Source organism: Biomphalaria glabrata, chromosome 3, assembly GCF_947242115.1.
Source record: "Biomphalaria glabrata chromosome 3, xgBioGlab47.1, whole genome shotgun sequence".
Taxonomy (NCBI): domain Eukaryota; kingdom Metazoa; phylum Mollusca; class Gastropoda; family Planorbidae; genus Biomphalaria; species Biomphalaria glabrata.
The window spans coordinates 3,305,486-3,329,006 of NC_074713.1; the positions used below are offsets into that span (position 1 = coordinate 3,305,486).

General features: G+C 36.4%; 1 protein-coding gene across 7 annotated transcripts in view; it reads right to left on the reverse strand.

The window, feature by feature from the left end:
• The window catches only part of LOC106069939 (muscle-specific protein 300 kDa-like), a 224,566-nt gene that overhangs the window by 164,580 nt on the left and 36,465 nt on the right, over window positions 1-23,521 (reverse strand). For all 7 annotated transcript variants that reach the window (XM_056022934.1, XM_056022937.1, XM_056022935.1 and 4 more), the window contains exons 6-36: window positions 23,317-23,417; window positions 22,956-23,152; window positions 22,688-22,773; window positions 22,417-22,557; window positions 21,495-21,641; window positions 20,774-20,938; window positions 20,086-20,261; window positions 19,751-19,950; window positions 18,304-18,509; window positions 17,685-18,002; window positions 16,699-16,830; window positions 15,368-15,559; window positions 15,004-15,153; window positions 14,539-14,706; window positions 14,095-14,229; window positions 13,777-13,938; window positions 13,231-13,451; window positions 12,307-12,415; window positions 11,870-12,190; window positions 11,352-11,528; window positions 11,076-11,216; window positions 10,640-10,960; window positions 10,210-10,536; window positions 9,534-9,845; window positions 9,127-9,266; window positions 8,764-8,944; window positions 8,126-8,368; window positions 7,119-7,517; window positions 6,833-6,952; window positions 6,504-6,704; window positions 6,116-6,277 (exon numbers count right to left, since the gene is read on the reverse strand). In XM_056022934.1, coding sequence (XP_055878909.1) covers window positions 6,116-6,277; window positions 6,504-6,704; window positions 6,833-6,952; window positions 7,119-7,517; window positions 8,126-8,368; window positions 8,764-8,944; window positions 9,127-9,266; window positions 9,534-9,845; window positions 10,210-10,536; window positions 10,640-10,960; window positions 11,076-11,216; window positions 11,352-11,528; window positions 11,870-12,190; window positions 12,307-12,415; window positions 13,231-13,451; window positions 13,777-13,938; window positions 14,095-14,229; window positions 14,539-14,706; window positions 15,004-15,153; window positions 15,368-15,559; window positions 16,699-16,830; window positions 17,685-18,002; window positions 18,304-18,509; window positions 19,751-19,950; window positions 20,086-20,261; window positions 20,774-20,938; window positions 21,495-21,641; window positions 22,417-22,557; window positions 22,688-22,773; window positions 22,956-23,152; window positions 23,317-23,417 — 6,051 coding nt within the window. The remainder of the gene's footprint in view (window positions 1-6,115; window positions 6,278-6,503; window positions 6,705-6,832; window positions 6,953-7,118; window positions 7,518-8,125; window positions 8,369-8,763; window positions 8,945-9,126; window positions 9,267-9,533; window positions 9,846-10,209; window positions 10,537-10,639; window positions 10,961-11,075; window positions 11,217-11,351; window positions 11,529-11,869; window positions 12,191-12,306; window positions 12,416-13,230; window positions 13,452-13,776; window positions 13,939-14,094; window positions 14,230-14,538; window positions 14,707-15,003; window positions 15,154-15,367; window positions 15,560-16,698; window positions 16,831-17,684; window positions 18,003-18,303; window positions 18,510-19,750; window positions 19,951-20,085; window positions 20,262-20,773; window positions 20,939-21,494; window positions 21,642-22,416; window positions 22,558-22,687; window positions 22,774-22,955; window positions 23,153-23,316; window positions 23,418-23,521) is intronic.

Consider the following 23,521-nt stretch of genomic DNA (forward strand, 5'->3'; position numbering starts at 1 on the left):
TATATATATATATATATTGTTATAAACCTGGTGGCGGCACAGATGGGGGTAGTGGTGTGTGTGTAGTCAGCCGACGCAAATCGCCCCAGGCCAGCGCTAGACGAGCGGTCAACCGTGACGAGTTACGACGATCGTCCGAGACGAGTATCAACATGATGGTTCGGGAAGGATCGACGTCGTGAACAGAGCTCAGGAGTGTCACGAGGAATGTAGTCATCTGACCACCCAGAATGGTCGAGCGACGTTCTGTCCGGTTCTAGAAGGCCAGCAGGGACCCTATATAAAGAGCAAAGGTATCAGAGGCCAGTCAGTCACAACGTCCCGATCTACAGTTCGTTACAACGGCTCAGTACAAGTCCGAGGCGAGACAGAGAGAGACCAGTGCAAGAGTTGACACGGCGCAGAGATATTTGTACAGTCTTGTGTTACGTGCTGCCAATTGTACAGTATTGGCTGTTATTTATTGACATTAAACCTTTACGTTATTTTGGAGCCCTGACTTGTCAAGTTCTTTAAGTTGGTGGTGTATGGTGCAGTTTGCAGAGAGCCTGGATAGTGAGATTCGTAACAACTGGTGTCAGAAGTGGGATCGGATCTGCAATGGTTACTACGAAAACGTTAGACCAACTCCTTGTGAAGGAACTCAAGGAAGAGCTCCGTGGTCGAGGTCTGAAGACAAGCGGCAACAAAGAAACCTTACAAGCACGCCTTCGGGAAGAACTGGTGAAGGAAAAAGAAGATCCGGACACATATCTTTTTGAAGTCGAACCGGACTTGCTGGAACAGCTCACCAGTAGCATGCAGCAACAGATCACCAGTACCATGCAGGAACAGATGGCAGCTATGCAGGGACAGATGGCAGCTATGAACTCGGGGCAAAAAAACACCAATTACAAGATAGACGCCATGAACTCGGTAATCAAAACGGAGTTATTGGCAATGAACCAACGCATACATGCTGTGGAGGAGAGAATCACCAACATTGACGAGCAGATGAATCAGAGGGTCGACGCAGTAGAGAAGGCCATCGACGAAATGAAGATTGAAGTCCAACGCAAGCACACAAATGTACCAGAAGCAGATATGACGTCATTTGTACCTGAAGTATTCGGGAAAATGAAGCCCCCCGTATTTGATGGTTCCGTGTCCTGGTCAGTATACAAGAAGCAATCTGACGCAGCAGCCAAAGTTAACAAATGGTGAGGAGGAGAAAGCAACAGCCCTTGTGTTATCCCTAAGAGGAAAAGCCTCCGAATTGCTACAGTCTCTACCGAACCAGCAAGACTTTGCCGCCCTTGTCCAGGCTATGGAACTCCGATACGGGGATGAACATCTACAAGAAGTATATCGTGTGTAACTAAAGACCAGACAACAGCGCCTCGATGAAACACTACAGGAACTAGAGACAGACATCGAACGCCTCGCACATCTGGCCTACCCAACAGCCGCACAAGATTTTCTGGAGGTCATTATCACAGACGCCTTCATTGATGCGCTTCGAGACCCCGAGTTAAAGAAAGCCACCAGAGTTAGTGGTAGACGTAAGGCCAGTGAAGCCCTATTATACGCCCTCTCATATGAAGCCGCTAAAGAAGCATCTGGGAGCGTTCATCAAGGCCGAAAGTTGGAAGCCAAAGAGGAAGAATTCGCAAAACTTGTTAGAAGGGTGACAGAGGCACTAGATGAACGACGAACAAACCAGATACCAGAAAATCAACCTAGGGCTCCTGTACGATGCTGGAATTGTGGTGAACTCGGTCATATACAAAGAATCTGCACTAGAAGATTTCCACAAACTGGAACCCATTACAGATCAGAAAGGTATGCACGACCAAGTTCTCGGGGCTACCAGGGAAACTAGCACGCGCCGGCTTCAAGGGGCGGAACCCGGCGACACAGAGAATGAGAGCCCCTACAACCATCATCCCGGTCGCCGTGCTAGGACAGAGCAAGAGTCTGAAAATCATCGCAAAAATTGGATGTCAAAATTATCACTTCCTCCTAGATACTGGTGCCTCACGATCAGTCATCCGGACGGATAAAGTGGACAGTAGCAAGAAAACGCCAGTTAGAGACTACTCGTTGAAAACAGCCAGTGGAGAACTGATGCCCATAAAAGGCCTGATCGACATAACAGTCGAGATCGGGAATCAGTCATTCGAACACGAATTCCTGATTGCTGACGTCACAGATGACTGCATAATAGGGCTCGACTTCATGCTGAAATATGGCTTTTCCTTAAATATCGGCGGAGGCACTTTACAATGTGGAGACCTCGAAGTACCCTTGCTTGGCGACGAGAATGAAGAAGATGGCCGAGTCAGAAGGATTAAGTTGGTAGAAAATACAACCTTGCCTGCCAAGTCTGAAATGATCATTTGGGGGAAAATTGAGGAAGGCTATCCCAAGACAGGAACAGCGCTGGTAGAAAGCTTTGACACCAACCACAACGAGGATAGCAGTAGGAAAGGCACTAGTCACGATTGGGAAAGACCTAATGGTACCAGTAAGAATTATGAACCTCGGTACAGTAGAGAAACATTTGCGGGAAGGTAGCACCATCGCTGGTTGCCATGCTCTTGAGATGATAAGAAACTGTAGCAGTGAAAACCCCGTCGAAAGACTCGAGTCCAGTGAATCGCAGGTTACTAAATTTCTGACAGAAGTCAAAACGATATTGTCGAAAGAACAGTACACCAAAGCAGAACAATTCCTCAGAGAGTTTTCCGACATATTGCCATCTGATGAAATGGACTTTGGGCGGACAAATCTAATCCAGCATCGAATAGACACAGGAAACACTAGGCCTATACGACAGCAACCACGTCGCCTGCCGCTAGCAAAACACCAAGAAGCTATGGACATCATAGAACGAATGAGGCAGCAAGGGGTTGTTGAGCCATCCAACAGTCCATGGTGTTCACCCATCGTCTTGGTAAAGAAGAAAGATGGATCCACGAGATTCTGTGTCGACTATAGATTATTAAATGACGCCACACACAAGGACAGCTACCCGCTTCCTAGGATTGACGACACATTGGACACACTTGCTGGGTCACAGATCTTTTCCACCCTTGACCTGAAGAGCGGTTACTGGCAAGTAGGACTACATCCCGAGGACAGAGATAAAACGGCCTTCTCTGCTGGCAATGGTCTCTGGCAATTTACCGTGATGCCTTTTGGACTCTGCAACGCCCCAGCCACCTTTGAAAGACTAATGGAGCATGTGTTACGAGGACTCAACTGGACCACGTGTCTTGTCTACTTAGATGACATTATCGTCATAGGCAGAACCTTCGAGGGACATATCGCAAACCTGAAGGAAGTATTCGAAAGAATCAGAAACGCTGGAATGAAATTGAACCCAAAGAAGTGCTCCTTGTTCAGAAGGAGCGTCAAGTACCTTGGGCACATCGTGTCGAAGGAAGGAGTCAGCACAGACCCGGATAAAGTTGAAGCCGTAAATGAATGGCCGATCCCCGCAAATATCCAGGAGTTAAGAAGCTTTCTTGGACTCTGCACGTACTACAGACGTTTCGTACCAAACTTCTCTAGTCTCTGTAGCACCCTTCATCAATTGACAGAACCGAAGCGGCCGTTTATTTGGACAACGGAATGTCAGGAGGCCTTTGAGAGACTTAAAAAGGCTCTTGTTTCATCCCCCATTCTGGCCTACCCGATACCAGGCGAGACGTTCATACTTGACACCGATGCGAGCAATACTGGAATAGGTGCTGTCTTATCCCAAAAGGTAGATGGAACTGAGAGAGTCATAGCTTACTGTATTCGGAGATTGTCCAAAGCCGAGAGAAACTACTGTGTCACAAGACGTGAGCTACTGGCAGTTGTGGATGCCATACAACATTTTCACAAATACTTGTATGGGCAAAAATTCATCCTTAGGACAGATCACGCTGCTCTACAATGGCTGTTGTCATTTAAAAGTCCTGAAGGACAAGTCGCCAGGTGGATTGAACGTCTGCAAACCTATGACTTCGAGACACAGCACCGAAAAGGACAAACTCACCAGAATGCTGACGCGCTGTCCCGACGACCTTGCAGAATGGAATGTAAACACTGCAGCAAGGTTGAAGAAAAGGGGGGTATCATTGATTGCCAACGTCTTGGAGTACAAGCTTGTGGATCATGGTCCGACGAAAAGAATCCGAGAAGACCAGTTAGAAGATGAAGATCTGGCTCCCATTCTGCTTATGAAGGAAAACGGACAAAGACCGGAATGGCATCACCTTTCTGATAAGGGAGCTGCTACCAAGGCATATTGGGCGCAATGGGACTCACTGACAATTGACAACGGAGTTCTCACGAGGGTCTGGGAGACCGCAGATGGAGAAAGTAATCGCCTGCAGCTGTTGCTGCCTAAAGTGAGAGTTGCCGAGGTGTTGCAAGAAATCCATAATAATTCTAGTGGGTCACACTTAGGTGTGAACAAGACCTTGGAAAAAGTACGCCAGCGGTTTTACTGGTTCGGCTACCGGGATGATGTAGAAGAATGGTGCCGAAGGTGCGACGCGTGTGCAGCAGCGAAGGGCCCGCACAGGAGAACGAGGGGACGTATGCAGCAATACAACGTCGGTAATCCCTTCGAAAGAATAGCGATCGATGTAGCCGGACCGTTTCCTGAGTCCCAGAGAGGAAACAAGTACGTTCTAGTGGCGATCGACTATTTTACTAAGTGGCCTGAGGCGTATGCAATACCAAACCAAGAAGCCACCACCGTAGCGGAAACACTTGTAGAAAATTTGATCAGCCGATTCGGTGCTCCCATAGAGTTACACTCCGACCAGGGCCGAAACTTCGAATCCAAGATCTTCCAAAAGATGTGCCAGGTACTCGGCATCGAGAAGACACGCACAACCCCTCTTCACCCCCAGTCAGACGGGATGGTAGAACGATTTAACCGAACACTGGAACAACACCTGTCGAAAGTCGTCGATGATCGCCAAGATGACTGGGACACCTATATACCAATGTTCCTTATGGCATATAGAGGATCGATTCACAGCACCACTGGTTACACTCCAGCAAAGATGTTGTTCGGCCGAGAGCTGCAACTACCATGTGACTTGCTATTCGGGATCCCGGGTAATGTGCCAGCCTCTTCAACAGACTATGTCGCAAATCTCCGAAAACGGATGGAGAAAACTCACGCTCTTGCCCGCAGGAACGTCAAGATCAGCAGTGACCAGGTGAAGACAAGGTACGACAAACGGGCCAATGCCGCTGGGTTTCAGGAGAACGATCTGGTGTGGCTTTACAACCCACAAAGACGAAAAGGCAAGTCCCCAAAGCTTCAAAAGGACTGGGAAGGACCCTACCGAGTGATAAAAAGAATCAACGATGTTGTGTATCGAATACAGAAGAGCCCAAGGTCGAAACTGAAGGTCGTCCACATCGACAGACTCAACAAGTACTATGGTGAAGCTGGATCTGCCCGGGACGGACAGATCTAAGGAGGGGGCAGTGTTATAAACCTGGTGGCGGCACAGATGGGGGTAGTGGTGTGTGTGTAGTCAGCCGACGCAAATCGCCCCAGGCCAGCGCTAGGCGAGCGGTCAACCGTGACGAGTTACGACGATCGGCCGAGATGAGTATCAACATGATGGTTCGGGAAGGATCGACGTCGTGAACAGAGCTCAGGAGTGTCACGAGGAATGTAGTCATCTGACCACCCAGAATGGTCGAGCGACGTTCTGTCCGGTTCTAGAAGGCCAGCAGGGACCCTATATAAAGAGCGAAGGTATCAGAGGCCAGTCAGTCACAACGTCCCGATCTACAGTTCGTTACAACGGCTCAGTACAAGTCCGAGGCGAGACAGAGAGAGACCAGTGCAAGAGTTGACACGGCGCAGAGATATTTGTACAGTCTTGTGTTACGTGCTGCCAATTGTACAGTATTGGCTGTTATTTATTGACATTAAACCTTTACGTTATTTTGGAGCCCTGACTTGTCAAGTTCTTTAAGTTGGTGGTGTATGGTGCAGTTTGCAGAGAGCCTGGATAGTGAGATTCGTAACAATATATATGATGATTTTTTCTCAAATATTATTAGACATAATTTCAATTAAAAATGCTGATAGTATTACTTAGACACTTACTGCATTAGAAGTCTCCCACTGCAAATTGACTTCATCAAGGTCATTCTCCATTCCTGAGTAGTCAAACCCTGGGATGTTCTTTAAGTCTTCCAGCAACTGAACACCTTTAGTGTTCATGTGATCCAGGAGAGTCTGGTTAGCATGGAGCTCAAACTCTGCATTCTGGGAAGAAAGACATCAATTGAACAATGCTTTATTAATGTTATAAATCCTGCTTGTTTTCTTGTTAATCTTAGTCTAAGTATACTTAGATTCAAATATTCTCTACCTTAAGTTGCTAGATTCAAATATTCTCTACCTTAAGTTGCTAGATTCAAATATTCTCTACCTTAAGTTGCTAGATTCAAATATTCTCTACCTTTAGTTGCTAGATAAATATATTCTCTACCTTATGTTGCTCTAAACTTCTTTTCACATCTTCCTGATTATTGAAGGCCAAGTCTTGCTGGACTAATGGATCAGTATCACTGACTATCTTGACGACTCCCTGTTTGGCGTCATTGTACTGTTGCCACAGATTGGCCACCCCATTAAACTGCTGATGTTTATCTGCTATGATTCCTTGAATCTCCTCCCAGGCTGCACTCACCTACATAAAAAGAAGCAATAAAAAAATTTAGTTAACCAGCTCTACAGATTTTTTGAAAGAAAATGATTAGCTTCAATAGTCACCCATTGATCATTATCACATAATGTTTAAGAGTTATGTTAGCGTACCTGATTGAGTTGTTGCTGAATGGCAGCAGCTTTTGTTGGATCTGCATGCATTATTTGTCTACCTAACTCTCTAAGTTGTTCATATTCTGGATTGTGACTATACACTTCCTCACGGATTGACTAAAAAAAAAAAGACAATATATTTAACAAGGAAAAATAAGTTTGACTCAAAATATAGCCAAATTTTACTATAAAATCTGTTGTTTTTTTTAATAAATTGTTTAAAGTGTATTAATTATGACTGGACTATTAAAAAATAATTAAACAACAAAATTAAGATGCCTACCTCTATCTGTTTAACTAAATCTTTAATTCCTTGCACATTAGACTTTCCTGCTTTAGCTTCAAGAAGTTTTTTCTGAACATCCAATAGATGCTCCACTAGGTCATCCTTGTTCTGAATAAACTCTGTACTTAGCTGTGTCAACTCTCCAATTTGTTCTTCTCTCTGTCTGGCTGTGGCTCCAGCCTGCTCGCATAGAGACTCCAAGTTCTGGACCTCTGAGCCAAAGTGTAGAGTCCTCTGACTAGCCCTGTCCTTAATGACCATCTGAGCTGTAGACATCAGCTCATCCAGCTGGTCAGATTCTTGGCTCCAAGGTTGCAATGATTTCCTCAAGTTGTCAATCTCACGTTTTATTTGAGCTACTTCCGTCTCACTCACATTTGGCGACTGAAGTCTGGCCTAAGAACACAAAATTGGAATGAAATATTTTAAGCAACTAGTATAAAGTAATTACAGGATTTTAATTATAATAACAGAACAAGACCAATAATTTGTAAGTTATGAGAAGTTGGAAATGGTCCAAAAAATAATATTGCTTTTATGGCAAGTGGTAAAATTAGTAAGTTCCAATGTTTCTTATAAAATAAGATCTGGAGCTGATATATTTCAAAAAGAACCTGACACAATGTTTCAGCAATCTAGAGGCCTTTACAGCTTAATACATTAATTCATTACTTTTCATTACTATGTGTAGGTCTATCTGTTAATATCTGTTGATAAGGTCTCAAAAAAACACTTTCCCTTCTGACAACTATTTATTCTAATTGTAACCTAAATCTATTAATGATGCGATCATAATGTAATCATTTTATCTAAATGAAATGTTTATGCATACACACACACACAGAATGGCCTTTGACTTAAATAAACAAAAAGGTTTCTAACTAGTTTTATAAGAACAGCTTTAAGGTGGAACCCATGGATAGGAGCTACTTATGTACACCAGAAGATCAGATCCTAAAAAAATGAACATTATATAAGTTAAAGAACACAAGATGTAAACATACCTGCAATGCTTTAATCTTTGCCTGCACTTCCTTCTGTGTGTCACTGTAGCCAGTCCATTTGTTACAAAGGTTCTCTCTGTTATCTATCAGGTCCTCCACTTGGGTATAGCCTTCCAGCATTTTATTGAAGCGATCACTAAGTATGGCTGATTCCTCCTCACTGCATACAGCAATCAGCTCTTTAAACTCTTGCTGCAGATCCTGGAATGTTTTTTCCTGAGATTTGGTCTCATCTTTCATCATCTGCAAAAAGAAAAGGTAAGAACATCAGAACAGAGCATAGAAAAAAACAACTTGTAACTGGCAAAATGAGTTAATAAATGAAAAGGGTTATTTCAGATACATTTCATTAGGATGTAAAGACAGTGAAGCTAACAAAACTGAAGTAATTATTCTTAAAAATTGTGCAATTTCAAATGCTTATTTCCTTTCATATTCTTTTGCTTCTCAATAAAAATTAGCTTTGCAGATGTCATTATTATTCTATAACAATCATCACATATTCAAAGTAATATTTTTTTTATGTGTACTTTTGGAATAATTATTATTATTAACAAATACCAATTATTCAAATATTTAATGGAAGATTGTAATTAGTATCAATGAATTTCCTAATATAACAGCTCTATTATTCTTACTTTGAGTTTGGCTTGAATTTCTCCAACTTCATCTGTATAAATTTCATTACCAGAGTCTAGAGTTTTCTTCATTTTCTGTAACCATTTTTCAGTATCTTGGAGTCTACCATAAAACTGTTTTCGATGCTGCAGTGCATTGGTGAGGATTTTCTGTCTCTCAACAACAGAACTATTGACTTCACTAGAAGAGAACACAGAATGAGTTTAGTTTACTGTAACAAAACAGTGTTGGAGTAACTCAATTCTGAAATATCTATTTGCCCTACAAGTTTAGCTAAGTTTATAGTTGGAAGAAAAACAGAGTACTATGCATCTGTTTCTAAAATATCTGACATTTGCCAGAAATGAGGGATAAGAACTTACTTCCAATCAGCTTTGATTGAGTCTTGTTTAGATTTGAGAACACTAAGTCCTTCTGGGCTAGCATGACCTTGGACTACTTCAAATTGGCGAGCCAAGTTGTGGTAGTGAGACTGGTGACTACGTATTTCATCTTGTAGTGCCTGGAGATGGAGTCAAAAGTTAAATCAGCAGAAGTGACAGCAAGATATTTGCAGACTTTTGAGTAGAGAATGAGTTAATAGTTTAATATATCTCCAAAAAACATGAATGAGTTAATTATTTAATATCCTAGTGCAAAACATGAAAAACGTCTACAAGCAATATGCTGATAGTAGATAAGTCAGATAGCAATAAAGTAAAAATCAACAGTCAAAGGAAGGAATAATGTTCTTTAAATGAAATTTCAAATTTTTTTCTTTTAAACTGACCTTAGCCAGGGCCAGTTCATGTTCCAATACTTGTACGTCTGATGTGTTGACATTGGGCTCACTAGCGAGTCTAGTCTGGATTTTGTTTAGAGACTCCTGGAAGTTGTCCAGCTCATCACTGTAGGCTGTCCAAGCACCAAACATTTTGTCCACTTTAGTAGAGCGATCCTCAGAGCTTGTCAAAATGTTACCCCATCTTTTCTGGACATTCTCAACCTCCTGGCGAATGTTAGGCTGGTCCATCAAGTAACTGGCTTCAGTGTTCATCTGCTCAAAAATTGGCAAATTCTCCTCACATTCTTGAAGAAAAGCCTGAAGAATTAAATTAAGAAATGCTTAGATTTTTGAAGATAGAAATAAGCAGTAATTATAAGAAAAAAAATTGTCTGCTGTTTGGTGTCAGATTGAATCAATGTACAATAGGTAAAGGGAACTTTGATTTTATTTACAACTGAAGTACAGATGTGAAATTTGATTGTTTAAAAATGTACATTACAAGAAAAATTTTTAAGCTGAGACATTGTTGAGGTGCTCTGTTGTAACAACAAAAATGCTTCCTCTTAACAAGTCCTCATTTATTTAGTATCAACTGGTTTTAATGTAAACTATTCTTTCAAGTTATTTAAGATTCTATTTAATGAAATAAATCCTTGTAAAATAGGATTCATGTCCATACCTGGTGTATATCATACATTTCCTTGGCTTCCTCTGCTGAAGCACATTTAGGTAATACTGTGGCACAATACTTCTCAGCATGTGTAATCCAAGGCAATAACTGCTCCTGCAAGGTCTGGTACTTCTGCCAATGAGCTACATTTCCTGTCAGGGCAGTACTTCTATCTTTGGCTCTAGCACAAAGAGACTCCCACTGGCGCCTTACGCTGGTCAGTTTGGATTTGAGAGCTGCTGTTTCCCGAGAGCGAAAATTCTGTGTTAGGCCTCTAGCATCTTTCTCCAAGTTTTCCAATGTTACATGATTTTCATAGACCTGACTTGATATTCCCTTAAAAGAAAGTAAAATGAAAATTATGTATCAATTTGACTCAAGTTTAAAAAAAAAAATTAAGAAAAATTGTCTTTATCTCACAGATACATTAAGCAATTACCTCAGCTTTTTGAAGTTGAGTGTCAGGTGAGTCTTGTTTGTTTTCATAAACTTCATTCAGTTTGGTCTCTTTCTCATTCAGCCAATCACAGAAGTTGTTCAACCTTTTGTAGTATTCACTCCACTTGGTGATGGTAGCCTCTAAGTCAGAGAGCTTGGCATTCAGTCTGTGTGACACACTCTCCAGTTTTCTGTCTATGTCTGTAATTTCTCCCTTTAATGGACCTTGTCTCTCTCTACTGGCCCCATCAGCCAGCAAAGCATTCAATTTGGTCATTTCATTTAGGCTGCCTTTGAGTTTATTCAGTGTGCTTTGAAGTTCCTAAATAAGAAGATATTGATTTTTAAAGCCCATCTTTGAATTGCTAACATCCTGCATTATGCAATAGGCACAAAATACTTATGGCATTTAATTTGCAAGTTTTATATATACATACCTTTTTAGATTGAAAATCTTTAATGGCATTTTCTTGATTTAAGGATTCTAAAGGTTTCTCCAGTTCAGTTTCTGCTTTCTTGAGATAATTTAAAACTGTACTCTTCTCTTTCTCATAGTTCTCCCAGTCTTTCACTTGTTGCTAAGTGGTTAGGATGAAAGAAAAATTAATATTACACAACTAGATTTAATACAATTATACAAATATTAATTAAAAAATAAAATTTTTAAATAAATTATTTACAATTTTTTTATCCACAAATAGAATTCTACTAACCTTCAGTTTTTCATGTTTAGCTTTAGCAAGTTCATTGGTATCTCTCCATTTTCTATCAAGTTCCACTACAGACTGCTGAATAAAAGCTGGAGCATTTCTATCATTTTGTAAGCGTTTTCCAGCTTCTATCTCTGCTTGGATATTGGCTTTCTCTGCTTCAAGTTTTGTCAATAAATACTGGAAAAGTGTCAGTGTGATTAACTTTTTTTGTTTTTATTTCATTTTCAAGATTTATCCTTTTATTTTTTTAACTTGTGGATGTAATTATAATATGTAAAATCATGTTACAAGGTTACGTAAAAAAAAATAAAAAAATTTAAAAAGTGCTTTTGTTGCTCCACTCCAAGGACAGAAACTAATTACTGATAACCTAATATCTTAAGAGCTATATTGTCTAATGTATTTTATTTACAAAACCTTCACTCTAGCAGTTAGCCTCAGTGATGATCAGCAATTTTTTTAAAAAGTTAATAAAATATAAAAATTTTTTTTGACAATTTGTTTTACATTTAGCTTACCTCATGTTCCTGCAAGTAGGCTCTTGCATCTTCTAGACTATCTATAGCAGGATGTTCTAAGGCAAGCCTTTGAGCTTCATCCAACCAACTGGACTTCTTCACTAAGTTATCTCTGTAGTCATAGCCTCTGGAAAGTATGTTGGATTTCTGTAGAGTGGCATCTGTACTGGGCTTAACAGCTTTAAACTTGCTCAAAACAGCTTTCAGCCTTTCACGCTCCCTCCTGGCATCAGACTCAGGGGCATCTTTAATGAGCTCTTCCAATGACTTCTCCAGCCAGTTTGCATCATCTTGAAACTTGCCCATGTTCTTCATCTCTTTCTGATAGCACAAGTCAAATCATTGACCAAAAAAGTTAGTAAATCCTAATTCTGAACAACAAAACTAAATCTGAGAACAATATTTCTAGGTATTAAGATACAATTAAATATCTTTACCTGAAACTGAACCAGTAGTTCTTTATATTCATCACTGGTCAGGTCCTCTCTAGCCATAGCTTGAATAAGTTTGTCAATATTTTGGACCCAGGTTTCAACATCTCCCATTCTATTAAAGTTTTGAATGAAAAATATGATGACATAGTTTTAAATTTTTTTAAAATATATATTAATATTCAATTTTACAGAAGTCTTTCAATAGCAAAAAAATTTTAAACATAATTATAAAGAAATTATATAAATTTTTTGAAGACAAGAGCATCATGTAATCCTTCTCAAAGAGAATCTAGAAGTAGCCTTGAAAGAAGAAGACAGTAAAATTAAGACCTCATATACTTTTTGATCCTTATCTTCTGATCTTATATATTACAGAGGTTACTTCAAAAACCTTACGTCCTACGCATTTCATGTGTCAATCTAGTCATGCATGTTAATCAATGACTTAAAGTCTGCTAAGTCGTTGGTTTTCCTGGCTGTTTCAGGCAACCCATTCCATTCTCTAATGGCACTATGGAAGAAGGAGCACTTATACGACTTTGTTCTAGTGTGTGGAATAAAAAAAATGTGCCTCTTATCTTTTTGTCTTTCTGAGTGTTTTATTAGTTTTTTTTTTCTTTTTAAAAATTACGGTTCAGTTTTTTATGTACTATTGTTACTTTACTTTTTATTCTTCTGTCCTGAAGTGAATCTAAGTTGAGTGATTTTACTAAATGGTGTTACTCTAATCAAATTTGAATCTTTATTTGTTATAAATGTCACTGCTCCATTTGAATAAAATTTTGTATCTGTATTTTGTATCCCCCCCTTTACTAGTTCATTGTGTAGTAATGACATAATTTATACTTTATAAAAGTTAATGAACCAAGTTATAGACATGTTTGCAAACAAACAGATGTCTGGTGATATTGTCTTGTTAATATTTACTTCTGATGGTACTCTTTCCATCTCTCTGGAAGCTGTTTCAGTTGTAAAAATGTATCATCAGCTATCATCCTCAGCTTCTTCCACCTCTCCAAATGGTTGTTATAGCGCTGGTCAAGGGACTTTTCAACTGTGCTCAGCTTTAACAGCTGCTGGGCAATGGTTTTCATGTTGTCCAGCCACTGCTCACAGGAGGACACCAGGTTACCCTCCTGGAAAATTTGCTGAGGATAATACAATATTAGTTAAATCCGGCTGTTTATATCAAAATATTTATCAAAATGAAAGTCAGTATACATGGTCTACAAAAGTTTATTAGACAGAAGAAGAAAAATATTTGCATACATTTATATCAAACTTATCTGCAGAACTCTAGAAATTCATTAGTGAAGGGTTTTTTTTAACTTAAGACAGCTAAAGTTCTAAAAGGAGAGCTCCACAATAATTAATTTATAGTTCCTCTTCCATAATTTAGTTTAGAATTAGTGTCAAATTATCACATTAACAAATGTATCTACACCAATCAGCACAGTCTGTGTAATTACCAACCTTGTGTTTAGCCAGAGCTTCTTTGATATTGTGATTCCTCTTGATCTGGTCTTGAGCCTCCCTGAGAGATGTTTCAGCCTTCTCCATCCCCTTCTCAAATTTATCTTCAGGTATGACAAACTCCAATTTCAGAAGCTTTAGCGGTGCGTGGTGCAGGACATGCTGTTAAAGAGAGTCAAATAAATGAAACAGTTGTTTTATCTAGTCACAAACTTTAGACACAAAAAAAAGTTACTTTTTTTTTAATTTGAACTTCGATAGATAAAGTTAAGAAGTTTCCGTAATGCATTTTTAGACATTAAATTGTGTGTCACTCACCTCCCAACGCTCTTTTAAATGATCTAAGGTTTGAGACAAATGTTTCCTTTCTGAGGGTTCTAGTTGGTCGAGAATTTCATTGGCTGCCTTTTCATAATTGGACATCATTGCTTTGTCCATCTGATTAAAAAATGTCTGAAAAAAAAAAAAATTTTAATATATTGTTAGTCACAAAACAGTGACATTATGATAGGCTAGGAAAATTTGAACATACTAGTTGATCACAATAAATTTCAAGAGCTGGTAAACAGATTCTTCTTCAAATAGGTTCAATCCATTTTATTTACTAATCAAGTCCAGCTCATTACGTCTCACAAAAACTTGTTTACTTTGGTTTCATCAGAGTTACATTTTGTTACACTGGCACTGACACTGAAATTTGCCAGATGCTTTACTGAACTAAGCAAGTTGAGATAATTCAAAGAGGACAGATGATGCTCTTACTTTATGTTTTCTGATTAAACTGTCTGGATCATCATCTTTATCATCCAAAATATTCTGTGCTGTGTCCAACCATTCCTCCAGCTGAAGTTGTTTCTGTTGCAAGGCCCTCCATAATCTAACCAGTGCTTCAAGGCGACGTTCCCATTCTTTGGCTGTACTGACCACAGTCTAAAAAAAAAAGAACAAGTATGCAAAATTTGAATAAGTATTTTGTCTTATACAAACATGGGGAAAAAAGAATGGATTTAACAATTTTACACTAATAGAATTTTTTTTTAAAATATATATATACAATCGTCCATTTTAGTTGTGAAATTTTGTACTAATTTAATAAATTGTAAAAATATAATTTTACTAGATAGGCCTAAACAAAAATAATTTCCAATGCAAAAGTTGTATTTTTCTGACAATATAAAAAATAAAGGACTTACATCACAATAAATAAAAAAATACTTTCACAGTTACCTGGAATTCCTCATTAGCTGTTTTCATGAATGCTTCAGCAGGTTCAAAGTCTACATTTTTCAATTTAGGTTTAATGCCAATGATTTTTTGAAATACTTTGTTTTTACTTTCCAGAATAGATTTTTGGTAGGTGACTTCAGTGAAAAAAGTCTAGGTAGAATCAGTACAATATAGCTTAGTGTAATGTATCATATTTGTCTTAATTAAAAAATACAAAAAAAATATCAATGATTAGGTGTATATTTGGTTAACTTTCAATGTTGCAATCATACAAGATACATGAATAAATCATTAGTTCTCACTAAACGAAGTGCTTAAATCATGTTTAAATTGTTGATAATATAAGTTTTAAATGAATCTCCACCTTGTGATTCTCAAGGCTTGCTTCTGCTGCTTCTAAATTGCCTTCAAGTTGATGAGAAGACAGAAGTTCTCTGCCCTTGTTGAGCCAGCCATCAAGGTCAATGATGCCTGTCTCCAGTGATTCTACATTTGGTAATAGACTTTTCAAATATTTGATCTTTTCTGGGATTTCCTTACGTAGGTTGACTATGGCCTAGTGTTAGATGAAAGTAACATAAAAATGAAGAATCAAAAGACATAGACTTCAAGAATCTTAATTCTATATAACTAATTTGTTCAATAGCTTGACACATTTACTAAAAATATTTAACATTTAAGCAAATGTTACTTGTAAAAATTTCAATAAACTTATTGTATATATGTTTTAGTTTTAAATTAAAAATTTATAAACTTGTTCTTCAAAGTCTATATTTACTAATGCCTAATTCTTATCCTGATATACCATGATGCCCACAAAAAAAAAAAAAGAAGTTTGAAAAAAAAAATCTTTACCTATGCTAGGGTAAATGGATTGGTACTAATAAGCCAATATATTTGTTTTATATAAAGAAAGACTGACTCTTTTAAAGAACATAACATTAAACAGCTTTATGAAACTCATGAATTAATGTAAGCACTTGATCCACAGGTTTCTAATAAAAATGGTTCATTGTCTATTTATTTTTTTTTTTACCCTTTTGTTGATGACAAGTGTCAGAAATTAAAATGACTCTTCGGACAAATAAGGTTGAGCATAACTGTGATATACTGCTCAACCTATTTTCAATCTCTAAAAGTATGCCTACTAGGATGTTGACTTTAATATTTATAATCTTCAACAAATCAAAACTTTTTAAATAGTTAACTATAGTAATTCACAACAGAAATCTAGTGACATCAAGAATCAACAGATCTAGATATTTTAACAAATCAAGACTCATACATGATACATCACAAAAACATATTCATTAAATATATGCAATGAAAATATTTAGATGAACCTATCGAGAAAACACATACACATAAAAAGCCTTAAGTCTTTAGAATTTCATATTTATAGATATGAACACAAAGAATATTTAGCAATAAACATCAAAGATACTTATCAAAAATGTTCACTCTATTGAAGTACAAAAATACTATTCCTTACACTCAACAAAGGAAATGTAGTTTCTAAGTGAATCAAACAGTTGCCATCAAGGAGTGGACTTTCAAAAGTTGAGAATTTAAAACAAAAAACTCAATATCTAACTAAGTATTAAATGATTATGAAGACATATTTGAGACTTCTTATTGCGAATAATGTTTCTGTAATGCTCCAGTAGTTATAAAACAGGGACATTAACTACTGACCTCTTTCTGTTGGTTGAGTGTCTGTAACATTATATTCACATCTTCCTGTGAGCTGTCTTTAACCAAAGATTGGGCTGTCTTGGTTGTTGCTTTGAAGTTTTTCTCAACATCTTGAATTTCACTTTGGATCTCCTATGATGCAGGAGAAAGAATTGAGTCATACTTTATACTTACAATCAAGAATATTTTAAAAATAAAAATACCTAATGATCAAATGGAAAACATACTTTATGTATTTAAAAAAAAAAGGAGAATTTCATAGATACATTTAACTGTAATAATATATCAATCTCTATTTCACATACTTCATCAACCTTAAGGGTTAAAAGAACTGTACTGTACACAGCGGTAATTTGTTGTGTCTTCTTAATTGTACATATTCTGTATGCATTTTTGTATGCCTCTTATGTTTTAAAAATAACCTTGAGCTTACAATTTGTTTGTTAACAATTTTTTTTTAAAGGTGAATGGCTAAATAAACTACCTAACTGAGGAGCTTTAGTTCAAATTCCAATGGAGACAACTAATTTTCAATCTGAATACCTTGTGTTAGCCAAGCAACACAAAGAAGCTAAATAAAAAAACTTTTTCAGAACTCCTATACAAAAACCAAGTGCATGGTACAACAGCACGGAGATACACATACATGATAATATTAGATATTTTACAATGTGTTTTTCTTTGAAGGGGAAGGTTTTATTGATTATTTAAAATATATATGGCTGAATGTTTGTTTACAACAAATTACTACCTTTCTTTTCAGATAAAACTGAAGAACAAGGTTGTTGTTTTTTTAATAATGATATATTTCAAAACCTGTAGAACCAAAATTATTTGATATTTTATTTCTTTTTCAATTCAGCAAAATTGTTTCCAAAACCACTTCCAACAATATTGTCCCAATAGTTGTACTGTTTCACTAGCCATCTTTTAAATTCTACAAATGCTTCAATGATTTGATACCTAAGAAAATAAAACAATCTTACATCTAGTCGTAATAGGTAAGCCTTGAGTTCAGCATGAATACAAGGGATTTGATAGTCCAGGAAGCTAGAGGAATTGGCCAGCCAGGTAGCAAGGCTGTTAACTCCAGTCTCATATTCCACCACAGCCTTGCCAATAACCTCATTTTGATGATAAGAATGGAATTGTGAAAGCAGGTCATCATAGCGCTTGTTTAATGTTGATAAGGTTCTTTTAATCTCATCAGTTACAGGTTGTGTGGCACCATCTGCTAAAAGATTGCCATTTTGGTTCAGTGTTGCATGCAGCTCTTCAATAGGTGCCAGGTCACTGAAAAATTTCTGTAAAGAAAAGAAATTTTACTAATGTCATAACACTTTAGTATACAATTAAATTTATTTTTTAATGAATCTTATCTTATCTTATAAAATACACACATTACATCAAAAAAAGATGATTATGTCCTATTAGCTGATTAAAAAGCTTAAATATAAAACATCAATAAGGTGATCAAATTATAAGTAGAAAAACAAAACAATGATTTTATGTAAATGATGTGTATAAAACATCAGCTATTTGTACAACCATGTAAAGCATAACTATGGTGAAAAAGAAATAGTCACAATACTAAAGTCAACAAACCTCAATATCTTCTTTGCTACCCTGAATCACTTTCTCTCCTTGAGTCAGCCACGAACCTAACTTGTCTGATGATGTTCTAAAAGTCTTCCATGCTATAATCACCTCCTCTAGCATGGGTCTCACATCTCGAACATGAGCAGACAGCTCTATCCATCTGTTGTTTGCATCATTCATAAAACTGTCTATCTGAGTGATTTCTGTTTGATCTAAGATTAAATATGAAAGGAAATAAAACAAATCTGTGCCATCAAAAAGGGATGTATAACCTTAAAACAAAACATTAACAGCAAACAAAAATTTAAAACTATAGAGCAGCAAAAACTATTCAAATGTAGAGTAGTTCTATGCTACTAGGATGTTTCTCTAGCCCAGACTCACTACTAAATAAGTGTTTCAAAAATATTTATCTAGATTATTTACAGTATTGTAAAATAGGTATTAGTAAATTGTTAAAATGAACTTATGACTTAGACCTAGGTCCTCCAGCGCCGTTCGGCCCTTTGGGCGGCAAGCTATCTCCACAAAGATCTGTCACTGGCAATGTCTGAAGCCCCCTCCCACCTGGTTTCCACTGTTCTGAGGACCTCTATGAAAGTGTGGCACCAAGTTATATGAGGACATCCCTGTTTGCGCTTTCCTCGTATTGGCCTCAATTTCATCGCAACTCTAGGTGTGCGTAGTTCATTTTGCCAGAGAACATGTCCCGCAATCCTCGTGTCACAACCTCACTAAATGGTGCACTCCCAGTTTGGCATAGGATTTCCTTGTTTGAGACCCGATCTATATAACTGACTCCCAAAATCCGTCTCATCCATTTTTGATGAGCCACATGAACTTATGAAGCAGGTTAAAATTATTTTAAAGTTAATCAGGTCGATTAAAAAAAAAACAGCTTATAAGATAATAAGAAAGACTAGTAAAGGTTTAGGGAGCCTTTAAGCTATTCCCAGAGCTAGACAGGGAACAAGATGTAGAGGAAGACCAAAAAGAACATGGCCATGCAGTATACAAGAGGACGCAGAGAGGACCAGAAAAAGCTGGGAAGCCATCAAAAAACTAGCAAGAGACCATAAAGAGTGGCATGTTTTTGCTGAGGCCTTATGTTCCATGAGGAGCCCAAAGGAATGATGATGATGATGATGACATAAACAGAGATTCTGATTATATAGTGGGTTTATCACAATAACTAAAGTATACTTTCCACACCCATTAAAAGCAAATTGTTCTAAGAAACAAAAGGTTATTTTATATGTTTCGGCCAGCCCTCAGGTTCAGATTCAAATTTTCTATTTGAAAAATAAAATAAACGACTATGGAATATTCACATTCATATTTTGGTTACAACTTTACCAATGACTAATGTACATACATAAACAAATTGGATTAGGTCAGGTTATGTACAGCTTTCAAGTATGTGTTTGAACACTTAATAGATTATACTACATACCTGCACCTCCAGATTTGTATACTTCAGCTGTGTTTTTGGTATCCATCCAAATTTTCTCACATTGATCCATTAGTCTCTGTGTTTCAATAGATTCAATATAATCTTTAAGCATTTTGTCAACTGTGTCTTCCTTGCCATATTTAGCTGTCCACTGTTCCAGTTTAGCTTCTAATTCTTTTAGCTGTGCCATCAACTTGTACCTAGACAAAATTATCAGTCACAATATAAATTAGAAGTATAACATTTGAAATGAAATAAGATTCTTTTCTCAGATAAAAATATTGCTAACAATATTTCAAAAAATAAATGAGCAAAATGAATAAAAGTGTACATACTTCCGATGTGTATAGTCTAATCTGTTTTGTCGCACTATTGATTGTAGTGCCACCCAATCCAATCTCTTTCCCATATGTTCAATTTGCTCTCCTTGGAGTGGCATTCCTTCATACTGACCAGCTCGCTTCACTTGAGCAAAAAATTGTTTCCATTTGTCAAGATCTTTAAAGAATGTCTGTTTGAAATAAATACAAGATTTTATTCTGCTGCAATAAAAATGAATTGAAAGAATGGCAGAAAAACAAATGTGAAAAGCAAGGTATATGGATTTAAGGAATAGAAATTTTACCCCTATTTTAATGACTCTCTGATATGTGAATTTGAGATAGCATAAAAATATATTTCTAAAAGAATATTTGAAGCTTACAGGACCAAAAAAGCATATATAAAAATTTAAAATTATTATGATATTTTTATGAGGTAAACTAGCAACTGCTAGCCCTAAGCAGTGAAGAGTAAACTAACAAATACTAGCATTCATTTTCTGGAGTTAAAAGCAAATATAGATTAGTAACTTTTCACTTCTAAACTACAGTCCCAGGTGGTATGAGATATCAAAATGTTTTTTATTTAGTGTATGAAAATATTCCCGAAGTTTACTTTCCTTCCATAGTTTGCTATTAAGAAGTTGATAAAGTTCCCACAAAGTGCTTTCATACTCCCAAGAAACATCAAAGAAATACTTACTCTGTGTTTCTGTGCTAGATCCAAATAGAGTTCTGCCATTTTGTCAAGATTGTCATTGGTCTCTTCTTTCTTATTCATCAATTTTTCTGCTTCATACAGCCACTGGCCTAATTTACCCAACTCCCCAGGGAGACTGGCATCTAGCTTCAGTAACCATTGCCTGATCTTAATACAGAAAAGTGAATTATGATAACAACAATTAACAAAAGGAACATGTTTAAAGCTAAGTTAAACTATTCCCAGTTGTATTGCAAGCATTATAAATTACATAAAAACAATGAAATAAAAATATCCAACTAATAATTTAAAGATTGTTAAATTAATGAGAATCGTTTGATATTAATCTATACAAACATGTAGTTTTAAAATTAGCAACAGCTCCAATTGTTGATGACCACAACTAAGACTTGTAAAGTGACTTTTTTTTGTTAGTCTTTAAAATTATTTGATAGGAAAAGGTTGATTCACATTACATAAATTTATATTCTTCCAACTAGAAGAAAAATTTTCACTTTATTTATTATGTTGTTGTGAATGGTCATTCCCACTATAAAAAAAAGATAACCTGCTAGTAAAAAAAAAAAAGAAATATTTCAATCTAAAACATGCAGTAATACTTTTATCATAGCTTAAAAACTTGTTTGCTTGCATGCAAAGCAACACATTTTGTGAATGGGCAGTACAGTTGTCAATTACTATTTCAAAATGAGTGCCTAATTACCCCTTCATCCACTTCCTGCCAGCTAATGTCCAGTTTTTCCCACTCAGGTTTACCAATCCTTAAAGCTTGACCAGAAAGAACTTTCTCTCCTATCTTAAGGTACAGTGGCTCTCTTTTATCTTGCTCTGACTTGAAGCTCATATAATTCTGGATAGTACATATAAGTTAGGGTAAGAACAATTCTAGAAGATAGATTATACATTATAAAAAGCAAATAAGTACATTGTAACCATGCTCATCTAAACAAGTGCTTAGTCTGTGCCAGATGTGAGAAAATATACAAGTCCCCGCTGAGTCTTCTATACTTCACATTTCCTGAATATACAAGCATGTTATAACTGTTTAGAACATATTACCAAAAAAATAATATGTGCATCCAAAGTTTTGGTGAATAATAAAATATTTTAAAATCGTATCAATTCTTAACCTTAAATAATAGAGATAGTGTAGAAAACAAAACAAGGATAAAAAGTCCAAATGTCATGTCTAACCAACCCACTGTAAATTGTGTAACTTAACTTGAAAAGAAGAAGAAAATATCTTATTACCGGTACTTCTATCTCATGAGTAGATTTCTAACAAATTTTTATTATTAGTTCAATAATTTCATAATCATATCAACTTTTGTTGTTTAAATTTACTTGAATATAGTTTCTTTACTTCAAGATTTACCATCCACTGATTTAAAATGTCAGTTGTTCTTATTCTAACTTCTTCTAATCAGCTTTTTTAACTATATAATAACTGTATTAATTCTTGAGACAAAAAAAATTAAAATTAGAATATGTAAAATAAAGTAATATTATACTTAAACCGATTCCATTAACAATGAGTATTATATGTTTAATATGAGAAATCACTTGTGACACTATGCAATATTTAGAGATAATATACATTATGAAGGGGAAATCATTATTATTACCGAAAACTCTTGTTCTCTGTCTGTGACCTCATTTAATGTGTTGGCTAACACACTCTTTGCATCTTGATTTAACCAGGTTATTAAGTTATTGTAAGCTTGTAATTCTTTGTCCACTGTGTTTATGTCCAGGCTAGGGGCACCCTGTAGAACATACATTTACTGATGTCACTGGGTGATGAATTTATCACTTAGTATTTAATGCTTAAAATGTTTTTACTAAAAACAATTTTTTAATATTCTTAAAGTTTTTTTAAAAGTAAAAAAATCTTACACTTCCTGCTGCATTAGGATAGGCTTTGAGGAACTGAGCCACATACGTCATAATAGATTTCTCATCAGGTTTGGGTACATCCACATCTATAAAAGTAGAGATGAAAGATGAGGCATTTGACCAAAAAGGTATCCAAGGAGACAGACATAGAAATAAACAACTCATTCCAAACTAATATATAAAAAAACATTTGTACAGCTTTTAAGTTATCATTCCTAAATGACCGACAATTAAGAGCTATCATTGACATTGTACAGAATTATTCTACCTTCAGGATCTAGCAGTCTTGGAATTCCCAAATGAGTTTCTGCTGTTGAAAATGCATGCTCAAGGTTTATCCGTGCCTGTTGCCTTCTTATCTGATCCATGTCAACAAGGTCTGGTCGGATGTTATGAATCATGGCATTGAAAGCCACACCATTAATCCAACTTTTCCCAAAATCTTTGACTGGGATTCCATATTTACTAATGAAAATAAGAAAAGTACTTAACAGATACTTTATAAATATTGAAACTCAAAAAAAAGATTTGTTTGCCATAATATTATTACATTTAATTAGTGGCATGGGAATGAGTAAAATTAGCAATTTTTTGTTATGAGATTTATTTAATACAGTCTAAAGACATACTCAGTTAAAACACTTTCTGCCCAGTCCAACAAACTCTGTTTGGGTAATGTTTGTTTTTTGTTGCTGTTGTCACCTGGCACAGCATTAATGGTTTCTTCAATCTGTTCAAATGCACAATGGTATTTGTGTTCTTTTTTGCCAACATGAACAAAAAAACATAATATTGTAACAAAATATAAAACAATTAAAATATTTTCAGTTTTTC